This window comes from Balaenoptera musculus, chromosome 15 (genome assembly GCF_009873245.2).
Source record: "Balaenoptera musculus isolate JJ_BM4_2016_0621 chromosome 15, mBalMus1.pri.v3, whole genome shotgun sequence".
NCBI classification, from domain to species: domain Eukaryota; kingdom Metazoa; phylum Chordata; class Mammalia; order Artiodactyla; family Balaenopteridae; genus Balaenoptera; species Balaenoptera musculus.
In genome coordinates this window covers 41,892,353-41,908,809 of record NC_045799.1, presented here as the reverse complement: position 1 = coordinate 41,908,809, position 16,457 = coordinate 41,892,353, and the positions used below count along the sequence as shown (strand labels likewise).

At 40.2% G+C, this 16,457-nt stretch overlaps 1 protein-coding gene across 1 annotated transcript in view; it reads right to left on the bottom strand.

Moving 5' to 3' along the window:
- Nucleotides 1-16,457, bottom strand: part of MACROD2 (mono-ADP ribosylhydrolase 2) — a 1,985,747-nt gene that overhangs the window by 606,906 nt on the left and 1,362,384 nt on the right. The window contains exon 7 of the mRNA XM_036827001.1: nt 1,349-1,379. Coding sequence (XP_036682896.1) covers nt 1,349-1,379 — 31 coding nt within the window. The remainder of the gene's footprint in view (nt 1-1,348; nt 1,380-16,457) is intronic.

Sequence of the window (16,457 nt, the reverse complement as noted above, 5' to 3'; positions counted from 1 at the left end):
AGATTCTCAGAGACACAATGGACATCAACAATACGACATAGGACTGTTTTTGGAAGCTGGGTTTTTGCTCGTTTTTTTGTCAAGGAAAATCAAGATTGTCATAAGAGAACATTTTCAAAAATCAGAACCATTTCTGTGGTGGAGTCTGATTTGCTTTTAGACAAGGTGAAATGAAGATTTGGGCGCTTGACCAAGTAAAACTTTGCATGTAATACTTCCTTTAAGCAAATATATAAGTAAGAGTTATAACTGGGTATCTGTGAGGCAGAAAGAGTGGCCATGATGGGGATAATGGTGCAGATGGTCCAGCTTAGCCCACCAGCCCAGTGTCCAATGTGTTTCTACAAAGACAGGCTGTAGTGGAATCCAGAGAGAAAAAAAGCATGCCTTAAATTTTTAAATAATGTCGCCAAATCTTTCCCCATTTAATTTGATTCAGGCCTCCATTTTCCACTTTATTCTCACCAAAACCTTCAAAAAAAATACCATATTAAGAGGAAATAAGTCTCCTATCTTTGATATCACTTTAGCTATCCTGCCCCTATAGCGATGAACTTAAATAATTTTTTACATTTGTACATATTTTATTTTTCAGTTAAGAGTCTCCATGTGAGAAGTTTGAGCTCAGAAATATCGTAATCTATTTTGCTTGATCAGAAAACCCTAAAATGACAAACTCTGTTTTAGCTGAATGTGTAAAACAGATTTATTAATGGCCTGAGATAAAAAGCATAGGGATATGTCATTGTAGGTAGAAGAATATTTAGAGAGCTTTAGTCTAGTGAAAACAAGTAATGATAAAAACATTTTGCTTCCATCTGTAAGTGAAGCAGCCACTACTTAAAACAATCTATCAATACCAGAAAAAAAAATTTGCATCTTATTAAAAGTATTTGTTTTTATTGTCACATATTTTTTTTTAATTTAAATATACGGACATGTACGTGTGTGCATTTTAACACTTCTATTATTTTGTAATTCTCAACAAAATAATGGTAATGTTAGGTTTTATATGCATTATGATTCATCTAACAGAAAAACCTGACTTTATTAAAGAAAATACTATTAGAGGTCAGATCCTACTAGAGCAAAATTTTTACCTAACAAAAGACGTTAAGCCACAGTGCATCTAATCATTGCACATGGTATGCAATACAACTAAATTCAACAACACACAAAATATCCAAATAGCCTCTCGAGATTCCTCAATGGGATTTGACCTGCATTTTGAGTCTCTTTAAATCACAGCAAACTATATCCATCAGAGAACCTCTTATTTTTCCTGTTAACCTTGATTTTAACAACAAAATAAAGAAATATAAACATTACCAAAAGATAAATCACTTACCATAAATGCCTGTTGAGATGCAGGGAAATGCCTGTGAATAAACCACAAAAATAACAATAAATTTTAAAGGCACGATTCTGCTCACACCCGACATCATCTATTTCAACATCTGTTTTGCTTGATAATGGGATGCCCTCTACTCACATACTCTGAGCTCTGAACCCCACTCAGTTGGAATAGGAGACATCGTGGAAATGGCATATTTGATTAACTGAAAAATTTTCTTTACCAGCAATTATGCCAGCTCACAAGAACCAACGGTTAAATTTCCAGGAATCTTGGAAACCAACTGTTAAACAATTATTAAGAAATTAAATCACATAAACCTTCAATGAGCTAAGTCATATCTAAAACAAATAGTCATCATCGTTTCCTTGTGCCACATTCTACTATGACCTCTGCTTTTAAGATGACTATGTCTATCATACATGTCTGGTGGAAATACTACATACCAGTATGCTACTGGGCATCCTGCCCCAGCTCTGTGTTAAGTGACATCATGTTGGTGACGTAAAATCTGAAAATATCAATCAATGTTCATGGTGCACTATACATGTGGGTCAATTGAAACCAGAGGTTGGCTATGGATACAACATTTTGATAAAATTTAACAAAAGGATTCTGTAAGAATCAACTGGCTATATAGAATTTCTAATAGAGGGTATTATATAGTCTATTCTTATATTTAAGTTGTGTGCTATACATTCTTTGTATCGGTAAAATTTAAAAATAAACTTACAGACATGCATACTAATTTTTTTAAAAGTCACTCTTTAAACATTTGCTGGTAAACCACTGCTTATACCATATGCTATGGATTGAATATTTGTGTCCACCCAAACGTATCTGCTGAAACTCTAATGTGATGGTATTTGGAGGTGAGATGTTTGGGAGTTAATTAGGTCATGAGGGTTGAGCCCCCATGATGGGATTAGAATTCTTAGAAGAGGAAGATAGCTAGCACGCTCTGTTGTCCACTAAGTGAAGTACAATGAGAAGACAGCCATCTGAAAACCAGGAAGTGTGCCCTCACCAAACACCAGATCTGCTGGCACCTTGATCTTTGACCTCTCAACCATGAGAAATGAATGTTTGTTGTTTAAGCCACCCAGCAATTTGTTATAGCAGCCCAAATTGACTAAGACACTGTATATTACTTAACAATATTTAAAGAATTTGATGAAAAGAGTGAATGAACAAATGTAAATAGAGTTAAGTCAAAATTGAGCTTTCTAACAATAGAAAGGGATCTGAGCATGACGATGTCCTCTGCCAATGTACCTTTGTATAAATTTGATCAAGTTGTTTTCATCTTTGGATTTTCCCATGGAAAATGCAGATAACATTTACCATATAGAAGTATGCTGTGGGAATTAATGACAGAATTTTTTTAAAAAGGACTGATACTGTACTAGAAATTCAAAAAACTGCAGCTGCTATTGACTGTAATAACTAACATTATGATTGGACTCAACTATAATGAAATATTTAAGCCTTTTTTATTTATTTCTTTGGGTTAAATGTGTACTACATTTTATTTTCCTTAACATTTTTATAGAATATATGTTTATTCCCTTTACTTGGATGTTCTATTTAAAAAGTCACAATATACTTGTTTTTGTTTTAGACAGAGTAATAATTGACTCTGTTAAGCTTACCTATACGTCTGTGAAATGATAGATTTTTTTTTCTGTTCCTTCACTAGTAAATGCTACTGTTTCTATTGAGAAAATAGGACAGTTTCTGGAATGGAGTAGGGGCTATTTTTTAAATGAATTAACGAGTTAATTATTTGATTCCTTACATTCTTGAGGTGCCAATAAGTTCTGAAGAATGTTCTTGAATAACTCAATCCAGCCAATGACACAGAAACATGAAGAGATAGTATGGAGCAAATTCTTCTGAAAATATTGTAGTCTTTTTACAGGCATTCACCAAGATTATCCACAGGCTGCACTCTGCCTGTGGAAATCAACTGCATGCTTACTAATAGTAAGGGCCAGAAGTTCAGGAATGGCCTGCTCAGAAATACAAATTAGAGAGGATTCAGAGTCATCCCTGTAATTTGTGCCATGCTCACTCATGTTTCATTGTGCCTTTTAAATGAGGTAGAAAGAGGTGAGTTTATAGCTGGTGCCCCAGGAATTCCATGGAAGCAAACTGAACACGTAAACATCATCTATCTTGTGCTCCGGGTAGACAAAGAGAAAAGTTTGAGAACGCCTGCATCGAGCCATCAAGCGGAAACTAGAAGATACTAGAATGTTTTCCACGAGCCAGTCTGCTTGAAATCCCACCTGGGGGTCCTTCCCGTTCATGATGTTGAGGAGTTTACTTAACTGCTCTGAGAATCCTCTTCAGTAGATGGAAACTCTAAGGCTCCCCTAAGGGGTTTGCGGGAGGATGAGGAGGAATAAGGAACACAGAGCATTGTGGCTGACAAGTAACAATATCTCAATTAATGTTGATTCTTGTGGTGGCCACTGTGATGCCCACCAGGCTCTGCTTCGGGGCGGGGGGGATCTGTTGCCCTAGAGCAAGGCTTCCTGACCTTGGCACTGTCGATATTTGGGACCAGATGATTACTGCTGGGGGCTGCCTCGTGCATGGTGAGATGTTTAGCAGCATTCCTGCACTCTATCCACTTGCTAGGAGCAGGACCCCCAGTCTGGACAATCAAAAACATTTCCAGACATTGTCAAATGTCCCCTAGGGGGCAAAATCACCCCTGGCTGAGGACTACTGCCCCAGAATCTAGTGCCTAGACCCCAGCAGTGCTGTCAGCAGACAGCCTTCAACTGTTAACCTTTTCAGGGTCTGTGTCAGATGCAAAGACCCACCTCACTGGGGTCATGCCCCTTCCCATAATCAATGCAGAGTATAAAGGGCTTGGTCATCTTGGCTCAAATCAGTGCAGCACTGAAGGGCCCTGCAGCCCCAGAGCTCCCAACAGGGTGAGCAAGGCCATCACTGAGCCACACGGCAGTTCATCTTTCCCTCTGCCCCCTCCCACTTCTATCCCCTGTCTTCTCCAGGTGTTGATCCCCAGAGCACAGCTCAGTAAACATCCTGTACCCTAAACTCCATCTCAAGAGTCTGCCTCCTGGGGAACTGATCTGGGTTCACTCCCCTTTGCTTCCCTCTCAGGCCCAGAATTATGAGTCGTTCTCCCGTCAGATCTAGAAGAAGAGAGAGCACACTGAACAGCTAATGGCAACTTTCATTTGCCTCAGCTCCCAGCTCTAACTTGGAATCAATCATGCAACTTAATAATTGAGTCTGAATGTACCAATTGCCTTGCCTGTTTTAACAAGGACAAATAGCTTCATCTGAAAATGACACTGTCGCCTTGAATGTGAAGGCAAACAGCTGTGTAATGGAGGATGCCCTTGGTAATATTATTGCATTAATTCAAACAAAAAGGCAATGAAAAAGCAGAGATGGGATTGCAATATCATGGTAAAAACTCATTGTATGTAAAACAACTTTGCATATAATTCATCCAGACTAAATCTCAGTATTAATCACTTCTTATTACTTGAGAGAGAGAGATTGAGAAAGAAAGAGAGAGCAAGTGAGTTCAACTAAGGGATTTTACAGCACAGAGTCTGTGTTCTTTGCCATAATAAATTTCTGACAGGGCCACCAGCATTGAGTAGCATGGGATTTCTTTACTTCAAAGTTATATTTAACATAACCACCTCCCACAAAAATCCTCTCCTGTGGAAGAATGATAGATTGTACCAAAACCCAGGCCGATTAGCCTGGTTTGTTTTAAGTGCATAGAACTCTGCAGTCGCCTGTAGCACTTGGGGAATGACATCATCAGTCGAATTTGTAAGGCTCCAAACTGCCCTTCCCGCAAGCTCCAGGAGCAAGACATCTCCATGCTAACGAGGGCTGACCCTACAGCCACCAGAAACTTTATAGCACTTGACTTTTAGCCAGTTCTGTTTGTTTGTTTTCCAAATCATCATGCACTTCTCTCTTGGGGGAAAGAAAAATAATCGTTTGACTTGGAGAGTGAGAGAGGAATTTTCTTTTGTGAAATTATAGATTGGGCCGCCACCTAGAAAATACTTCCTTAGCCCAGCATGTTGGTTTCAAGCACATTTGTAGGAACACTTAAATCCTTCAGGCTGTAGACTATACTTCCCATCCTCTTGAATATCTGTTTCCACTTCTCCCATTTCTGTCTCAGTAACTTGAGGGCAAGGAAAGAAATACTCCTCAACCTTTGTTTTGACCCTAACAGTGCCTCAAAACCAAGGCAATGAACCCTAAGCCAACATCATAACCATCACTTGCTTTTCCTTGACCCTTGATTCCTGCATTCCTGCAAAGTGGGAATTTCTTCCTCTCCTTCTTATCCACGGTCATTACCGTCCACCCACTACTTATACAGCAGCCTTGTGATCAAAGTAGGGCTGACTCCACCCTCAGCTCCACAGGAAGGTGATGATTGATGAAGATGAGTAGCCACACCTCTCTTAGCCACAAGGATGGAGAGATGGTGCATTCTGGCATCACTGGCTGTTGGTGTAAATTAACTGTAAAGTGCTCCCAACCTCTAGAATCTTTCGATTGCTGAGTCGACACTTCCATATTGCTTAGTCAGTTTAAGATTCTCCATTATTTACAAGCAAAAGCATGCTACCTGATACACCTTTCATTTAAGTGTTTTTAATTATATATCACGGTTCACTGAATTGAGGAAGCTGTCCATTGTAAGAAACGCCATTACGTTGTTGTACTTTGTGTACCACTAAGTAAGAGGAAGCTCTGTAAGTGAAACTACAGTTTTCTTATCACTTAGGATTTTTATTCTATAAGTATTGAAATTGTTACTTTGGATTTATTTAAATCATTTCTTAAGGCACAGCTTGTTCTAGAGCATAGATAAAAAGGAGGTAAATTGGTTACAATTTCTTAAACTTCCTCATGTTAAGAGTCCAGTACTTCTGAATTACTTTTCAAAACAGAATCCTAGATATGAGTTTTCCACAGTTTTATCCTTGTGCTCTCAAGAATGGTGTTGATTCAGTCCTTCACGAGTGCTCCACTGTTGACCCTGAACTCTTCTTCCAAGCCTGTAACACCCTCTCTGAAAGTTTTGAAGCTTGTTCCTTCTTTGTTGCTAACAAAGAAGGAACCAGACAATATCGAAGACACACACCTTCTCCTTAAATGGCCCCTAACCGGTTGGGTGGCTGAAAGTTAAGTGGTTGCAGCTGTCCAGGCAATGCCTCGGGGATGACAGTCAAGCACGCACCTGTACAGGCAGTGAAATCTTACCACAACTATGCTTGACTGTAAAACATCCCAGGCTGTAAGAGGCATCCTACTTTCAAAGATGATGGAATACGAGAAAATGTGCATCAGTGAAATTCAGGGTACCATTCTTTGTCTTTAGATGTTTGATTATCAGCCTAGTAGGTTGTACCAAAGTCCTCTTATCCAGGATTAAGCATACTTGGGTATTTCTCAAACTGTGACATGCCTAAGTCTAGGTGTATGCAAGGTATTTTGGGGTAGCAAACAAATAGTCATTACCCATTTCAAGGTAATATCGACCATATTGCTTCTATATACTCCATTATTTGTCTCAAGTCTTCATCTCCCCTTCTATCTATACACTTTGGTATTGATTTTGCCTTTCCTCCACCAGGGGATGATGTTTTTTCCTTGTCTCACTGATGATGGATTTGAGCATACAACTTGGTTTGGTCACTGGGAAAATAGTAAACACGACACTTAGGTTTGAACATTTGCAATCCTGCCTTTGGAGGGGAATCATGAGAAGAACATGCTTCATGTAGCTGCTGGTCCAGAGAGTCTGGGGACAAGTAGAACAGGTCAACTTAACCCAGCCTAGATCAGCTGTGCTCTGACCAACCCACAGGCTTGTGAGCAAGGAAGACATGTTTACCATTGTATATCACTAAGTTTTGGAATTGTTTGTTACACAGCATTACTGTGGCAATAGCAACAATATAAATATGCTAAAACTATAAGTTATTCTAATGTATTATAACAAGGAATACTGGTTTTCCACCTTGGGTGAGGCTATAAAGTTTCCTTTGAAAATAAAAGTAGTTAACGATTCAATTAAATACTAGATAATTATCATATTAGAAGATGGAACATGAATGCTTAAAGTTAGGGAAACACTGATGCAGTAAATAGAGATTTGCATTGGAAGCCAAGAGACCAGGGTCACTTATTAGCTATAAATTGAAAAGCCAACAGTATAGCCCCTTAGGGCCTCAGTTTCTCCAATTATAAAAGAAGCAGAGTTGGACCAGTTGGATTATTCAGCTATTACATTCTATAAAGCTATGAAACAGCCTCTTATGCTTCTCTACAGCTCAGGATAAAGGTGATGAAGAGCCAGGCAATTTTACAGCATCCCGAATTCCTCATGGTGTTTTGACATGGGAGGTGGTAGCCTAGCAACAACAATAGCTGTCATTCTTGAATTATGGTAGTCCCCTCCCTTATCTGTGTTTTTGCTTTCCTCAGTTTCAGTTACCCATGGTCAACTGCAGTCTAAAAATATTAAATGGAAAATTCCAGAAATAAACAATTCACAAATTTTAAATCGTGCTCCATTCTGAGTAGCGTGATGAAATCTAGCGTCATCTCACTCCATCCTGCCTGGGACGTGAATCATCCATGTATCCCACCCGTCAGTCACTTAGTAAACCACCTCAGTTTATCAGCTAGGCTGTCATAGTAAAGCCGTATTACGGTGCTTGTGTTCAAGTAAAGCTTATTTTACCCACAAAACACAGAAGTAGTGATGCTGACAATTCAGATAGGCCAAGGAGGAGCAGTGCTTCCCTTAGTGAAAAGGTGAAAGCTCTCGAGTCAATAAGGAAAGAAAAAAACAATTGTGTGCTGAGGTTGCTAAGATTAGGGTAAGAACGAATCTTCTATCACAAAACTGTGAAGAAGGAAAAATAAATCCGTGTTAGTTTTGCTGTCGCACATCAAACAGCAAAAGTTAGAGCCATGGTGTGTGATAAGTGCTTAGTGAACATGGAAAAGGTATTACATTTGTACAAGATATTTTGAGAGAGAGAGAGAGACTATATTCATATAACTTTTATTACAGTATATTGTTATAATTGTTCTATTTTATTACTCTTTATTGTTGTTAATCTCTTACTGTACCTAATTTATAAATTACACTTTATCATAGGTATGTACATACAGGAAAAAACATAGTATACATAGGGTTCAGTACTATCCACATTTCAGGAATCCACGGCGGTCTTGGAATGTGTCCCCCACAGATAAGGGCGACCACTCTGCTCCAATGTGCCGAGCACGGGTTAAAAGCTCTCTGCATAGAGTCTGATTCATTCTCATGAACAATCCTGTGATAAAGAACCTATTCCCCCCTCTTCATAAACATGGAGGAGAGAAAGCTAAGAAAGTGAACTTCCTCAAGGTCACAGAACGGAATGCTAAGATATTGCTTTATTTTGGGTAAGGAATTATTGATTTTTTACCTTTAATACTTGTGAATTATACAAAGAACTTATAAATAATTCTCAAAAGGCTTAAAGAAGGCAGGCGTAGGCAGACAGCAGTGAGAACTTTCTCCTACAGCCCCACCCTCTCCTTCTTGGATTTAACTAGAAAACCTTCCTCTTGGGCCATCACGACCAATAGCACCGGAAGCATCACACCACTCCATACATTTACATTTTAAAGCCTGAGATTGTGTCTTTTTCCTGATCTCAAAGCTTTAGTCCCTTCACATCACATTTTAATAAAATGTGAAGTCAGGAGAGCGTGGCCTCCAATGTCCCCATGATTTGGCTCCTGGCTTCTTCTCCACCCTCCTTTCCTTCCACTTGTCCCCTTGCTCACAGAGTTCCAGCCATGCTGGTCTCCTTTGGTTCTTCAAACACAGAAAGCACAGTCCTGCTTCGGGGCCTTTGGCCTAGCTGTCCCCTCTGTCGGGCATACTTCCTTTGAGATCCCTGATCAGATGTCACCTCCTCAGTGAGGTTCTTTCTGGCCTCGAGTTAAATTCCTCTCTCTTCCCTTAGGCTGCTGGATTGACTCCTATATACCACCTGACACACAAGTGCTTGATTGTTCATTGCTTCCTCAACCTCAACCCCCCACTGGCAGGCAGAACCCAGGAAGACCTTTGTTTTACTTATTGTTGTATCAACTGCATCTAGAATGGGGCCTGACACTCAATAAATATCTGTTGAATGGAAGAATGAATTAATAATTGAGTTATATGGCCATACAAACATAGTTAGATTTTTTTTTTTTCTACACAAATTGGAACATATGTTGTGTTGTATCTTCTGAGACTAGCTTTTTTCATGCACTAGATCTTGGAGAACTTTCAATATCAGTGTATGATGATCTAATGTCTACATACTATTCTAGGCATGGACACTATGTTTACTTAACATGATAAACATGTGGGTTGTTTGTAAATACTACTACAATAACCCTGCCATAAGCATTCTTGACTATGCCTTTGTGTACCTAATATATTCCGGTAGGATATATTCCTTGATAAAAATTAACTTGTTTAACCATTGAGTTAAAGGAAAAGTTTAAAATTTTGAAAATACAGTCCTTCCAGGACCCTCCTCAAATACGCAAATCCACGAATGCTCAAGTCATTTGCATAAAATGGTGTAGTATTTGCATATATCCTATGCACACCTTCTCATACACTTTAAATCATCTCTAGATTACTTATAATACCTAATACAATGTAAATGTGATGTAAATAGTTGTAAATACAATGTAAATTGCTATGTAAATAGTCGTCGGTCCATAACAAAGTCAAGTTTTGCTTTTTTGGAACTTTCTGGAATTTTTTTAAAAAATATTTTTGATCTGCTCTTGGTTGAATCTGTAGATCAGGAGTGCATGAGTACAGAGGGCTGACTGTACTGACAAACTGCTCTCTCCAAAATATTTTTTCAATGTAAAATCTCTCCAACAGTTAGAGAAGAGTCAATAATTCCAACTTTTTTTTTCCCATTACATGGGTGAATAGAGCAAAAGGATGCTGTCTCTTTAACAAATTGCACTGGAAAATGCAAATACTATCAGTGCACTCCCAACCCCAAAGCTAAATAACCTGAAGGCCAAGGTCATTTAAAGGAGCCTGTGAATGAGATCATGTGGAAACGGTCAGAGTAGTGTTTGGAGTGCAGGGGGCAGGTTCACCCAGGCACCATAATTATAGCAATAACTTTGTTTTTGTTTTCTTCATTATACCTTGGAAATAGCTGTCATAAAGTCAGTTATTGCCAGCTGCTTTCGTGTTTATAACTACAACTCCATGCAGTATAAAACAAACTATTACACAGCCATGAAGAGCCAGAGTCCTCTTCTAAACTTTATATTTTCCAAGAAGACAGCTGGATTACCTCCACCATGAATTTATTAGGATGCAGAATGTCAGAATCAGCAAAGGGAAAATACTTGCCTTTTGCCCAAGCTTTCTCGAGTGACTGGTAGGAATGTTTTACTGGAGACTCTACATATGTGAAAATGAGAGCAAGTCCCCATAAATCCAATGAACCCCAAAGAATGTTCATTCTGTTCCAAAATGTCGACATCTGTAAACTCCCTTTACGTAGAAGCAAAGGGAAGAAACAGAAGTTTAAAAAAAGGAAAACAAACAAAAACGCTTCTCATATGAATAGCAAACTAGTTGTGCAATATGGAAGCTCCTACTGAAACAAAATATTCCTAAAATGATGTTTTTTTTCCATAACCCTAATCACCTCTAATTTTGGAATTATCTGCTCCCACATCTTCTTCATAATTAAGTACATGTACTAGGCTCATTTTGCACCCCTGGCACCGAGAGGTGAGGGGTGTGAGGGGATGCCCTTAGGTGACCTTTTCCTGGGTAGAGCTGGGGAAGTTGAGATAACAGTCAATCATCTCAGATCCCCTGAGAAGTAAATTACCCACTTGAGACTGAAAGGCCCAAAGCTCACAGCCATCACGAGGCCTGACTGTTTCTGCACAGAGGGGCCTGCCTGGCTGAAGAGGGGGCCAGAATGACAAGAAGGTGCCCTATATACATAGGACTGAGGGACCAGAGCCCCGCCGGAAAGAGCGCACGGCTGTAGGTGGAGCTCTGGAGGACTTAGGGTCCCTGGAGCTTTCCTCAGCGTGGCTGGGACACCATCTCTGTCCTGTCCTTTACCAACCCTGCCAAAGGCAAGCCCCACACACTGCAGCTGTCACTGCTGTGTGACAGCACAGCCGAGGGGATGCCCTCGGGCTGCCCAGCCCGCTTTGCCAATGCACTCAGAGCTCCGGGAGTCTGCAAATCAAACGCCTCCAGGGCAGCCCTTAACCAATCAATGTCTGATGGGTGGGGTGTGGAGGGTAATGGACACTCCTGCATCTCTGCCCTGGAGGGGACAAAGCTGAGGTGTGACCTGCATCTGAGAAGCATTGCCCTGGGACTTTGCAGTCACCTGGGACACAGCCTGACATCCACCCTTCCCTTCCGGTCTCAGTCTTCACATCTCACCTGTTTTTTTTTCCTGGGATTGTCCTAACAAATCCCTTTCCCCCAAATCCTCATCCCAGAGGCTGCTTTTGGGGAACCAAGGCAGGTATTTGCTATTGTTAGTAAGCTTGATGTGGCTGCAGTAGAACTTCTAAAGTGAAATAAACCTGACAGGTGATTTTGGGAGAATCTCAGAGGAAACAGAGCCCATGGTCACTTCTGGTCAGTCTTGGTAAGAGGGAGAAGTAAAAGCAGGTGAATCCTTGTAAAGAAGCAAGAGGGAAGAAAGAGCATCCTTAAGATCATGAGTAACTTGAACAACAGAGACCTGGCTCGAAACCAAGGAGCGGCTGCCAGGGACAGACAACCAGAGGGGATTCAGAGAGTGACCATGCAGGGAGGGGACAGTGGTCCTGGGACTTTCTGTCTTCCATGCCTAGGGCAAGGCCCCATAAAGAATGTGTACCATGTAAACTTCTGTTAAACAAACCCAAGTAGGGGTTATTATCTACTCTTGGCTTTGAGTCAATCCTTGGCTTCCTTAATAATAAGTTGCATCTCCATGTTTTTCTTAATTAGAAAGTTGAAGATGTGACTTCCAAAGGAAACATTTAAGAAAATCCATTACCAACAAACAACCACAAAACAAGAAACACAGATGGTCTCATAGAGGAGCAGCCCAAAGCCTTGACACACTTGGGTGGTGAGGTGATATTTTCTAAGAGTCTATGCATGGATTGGGCACAGCGGATATAGTAACTCAACCATTTCTCAGCCAACCTGTGTCTCCACTCTTCTTCCAAGACTCCCTAATGATCTGTTAACAAACTGAACAGCTGTGAGAAGGGAGAGAGATAATACACAGTCAACAATATTTACCAAAAGACCATGGAAAAGGATACCAGGGTGTCCAGTATCTTCAGCTATCAGGTTCTCCTCCTCTTGTGGCTTAAGCAAATACATAGAAATAAAGATACCGTCTAATAAATTCTAAAGCTCCCCGGTTGTTTTTACATGGGCTTTGCTGTCTTTCATAACAACACAGAAGCCTGAGGGGAAGCAATATTATTATCATCACCCGATGGAGTGAGAAAGCTCCCCAAAGTCGCACAGTGACTAAGAGGAAAAGCTCAGACAGAAGCCCTGATCTTTTGACTCAAAATTCTAAGCACTTTCCACTGCAGAACAGAGTAAGTAAGGTCAACGGAGAAGGGGGAGGTTATGAGAGAAGAATCCGCCTTGAACATCCCCGGTCCTTGAGGAAGGACTGGTTAGAGATGAGAATTCGTTTTCGACATCAACACAGTATGAAAACCCTTCTAGGCACTAGCTACCAGATCTCAACAGTATTAAATCTGCCATCACACTGAAGATCAGTGCCACAGTGTAACTGAAAATTAGGACACTTTGAGAACCACTGTGTTATTCTGTTCTAACCAATGCCTTTTTTCCCACCGTTGCACCAGACAACTGTAGCCCAGGCTGCTTCCTCCTCGTATCCAACACAGACTCGCTCCCCTGGGATGTGCTGAGGTCCTTGCTTTTCTGTGCTTACTAATCTGTCACAGACCATATTATTAGACAGAGAGCAGATTGCTAGATTACCAACACATATGCAGATTTCCTGCCTGTAGATTTTTTTGACAGCTCTGTTCCATCTCTTAAAATGTCAGCATGTTCTCTTCACAAATTGGGCAATTCCACTTCAACCCCTCCATAATTTCATGGTGTGAACTTGAAATCACCACATAGAAAAAGAGATGGTTTTCCACATGAATATGGGCACTTTTACACTCAATTAATTGTGCAAACATCTGACTCCCTTTCGTATTTATGGGAGTTAGGTGAGACTCTCTTGACAGTTGCTTGGGGTCTACAGCGTGGTTTGTAAAGAATGAGGACTTTAAGTAAAAATAATGATGATTATGCAGCTTGAGTCAATATGTAAAGGTAATACATTCTTCTTTCCTTAGTCACAAAGGAAGACATTAGTCAAGCCTAATGCACACTTTATATTTAACAAGGGAATTAATTACGGGATAATGACTAAGAAAGAGGTGTCTAAAGGACACACCCTGTAGGAATGACTAAAGGAAAGGAAAGCAAGAAAGGAAAAGGAAAAGGAAATTGACTGTAGTCATATTTCCCAATTTCAAGAATTGTTACTCATGGCCTGAAAATGGCTGTGCTTTGTGGACCGTCGATCACTGTGAAGACTTTTATCAACCAAATTCTATTATGGAAATGAGCAAAAATAACAAGACGAGGAGCAGCCAGTCTGCAAGGAGATGTCTGACAGCTCAGGCCCCAGGAGGTGAGTTATTTGTACACATTTCCCAGTGATCACTGCATTCATCCAACCAGAATCATCCCAGAACCACAAGGAAGGAAGCAGGCAGCTGGCCTTTCACCATATACGTGGAGGGTCAGTGTTGGCTCCTGTACTGGGAGATGAACAAACCAAGTTTTGCAGAATGTGACACACCTGTGAGTTACTAAAAAATAGTTTAGATTAAATTTTGTTCTACTCTCAGGGAGTTGACTTAGTGTATGCACTAAGTCATCATGACTGTTAGAGAGGCAATGAGGAAGTCACACAGGTATAGATGGATAGATGCATGCATGGATGGATGGATGGGATGAGGATGGCAAGATGGAAGGATAGATAGATGAAAGGATGGATGGGATAATTCTTGATTTAGGGGTAGTAGCTTGATTCAGCTACCACTAGCTCTGGTAGACTTTGACTTCATTGAAAGTTTGATTTCACAAAGTAAAGGACTTGATTTTTAACCACAGTGTTATAACTGCATCTTTCTTAAGGACAAACAAAATATAAACCATCCATAACAGGTTGTAACTCTGTCTCAGAACTTATTGCAGCCAAGAGCTATACTCCTTTCGAGTGTGTGAAAGAATTTCTGCCCACGGTTTTTCCTCTCCCTCCATGTTACAGTTTCTTTTGGGAGGGATTTGTTGAAAGTGGGACACATCCTCAACATGGAAAAAAAAAACCAGTTTCATTAGTAACAGATGTCACTGAGGAATGTTTTTGAGGACATAGTAAGAAGCCAATGATTCTGCACTAGAGATTTATTTCCCCCGAGTTACAAAGAGCTGTCCAAGATTCCTTCACCCTATGAAATGCATTCCTGTCTCAACCAACATTTCGTCATGTGATCTCTAGCTCATGTCTAATTGCAGAAACTATAAATGATACCTTTTTGGCACACTTCACACTTCTGTACTGGTTTTCAGTGTTCTGCTAGAAGCACAGATATCTCAAAGGTGCTACTGTTCCTGGTAGTTATCTGTTCCCACTAGCCCATGCATTGCTCCTCTCTCCATCATCTCTGATAGGCTCACCCAGGCTCCACCTGAACTTCTCCTAGGATGGGGAGTTCACTGGCTCAGAAAGTACATGGACCGGTGCTCCTCAAATGTCAATGTGTATCTGCTCACCTGAACATCTTTTTTTGTTCTTTTTAAATTTTTATTGCAGCATAGTTGCTTTACAATGTTGTGTTAGTTTCTGCTGTACAGCTAAGTGAATCAGCTATATGTATACATATGTCCCCTCTTTTTCTGGATTTCCTTCCCATTTAGGTCACCACAGAGCATTAAGTAGAGTTCCCAGTGCTATACAGTAGGTTCTCATTAGTTATATATTTTATACATAGTAGTGTATATATGTCAATCCCAATCTCCCAATTCATCCCACCTGCACATCTTGCTAAAATGAAAATCTGGATTCAGTAGATCTGGGGCAGGCTGAGATTATGCATTTCTAACAGTCTCACAGGTGATGATAATATTGCTGGTCTGTGTATATTGACAGTAGCAAGTAACTAGACAATAATACCATTTCAAGTGCTACTTTTCAAGATAACACTGCATGAACTGAAACCTGAGGAAAACAGGGAGGAAATCACTGTTCCCACTTAATACATGGGTACCTGAAGTGGCAGATCTTCCAAAGCTACACAGAAGTTAGTAATAAATCAGGAAGAGGTCAGATGATGAGGCCCATGCTCCTCCCCCAACCCTTGTACTTTCCCACAAAATTGCTCTGTTCAAACACCCAACTCCTCTAATCCTGATAAATACATTTGTCCTTCTTCTCACATGTCAACATTAGAGTCTCAGTTATTTCCTGGTGGGACTATTTTGTTTCTATCTGTCCATGTCACTTCTATATTTTAGACCCATAGTCAAAGTATTACAATTTGGACTAGAATAGTCCTGAGACATTACTGTGTAGACAGATCACTGGGGGAACTTTTTTTTAAAATGCAGATTCTGATTCAGTAGGTCTGGGTTGAGGTCTTAGCTTCTGCATTTTAACAGCTCCCAGAAGATACCTATGCTGCTGATCTTGGGACTACCGTCTGAGTAGCAAGAGTTCAGACCATTACTCACTGAACTTTCACACTGATCCCTCTTCTCATTTTACCTCTATATCTGTAAAAGCCATTATGGTGCAAATGACAGGAAACTTAACTCCAAGTAGCACTCAAAATGAAAAAAAAAAAATTATAATCTTTTATAATTTAAAAATTTCAGTGATATGTGTAGCTTCAGGTAAGG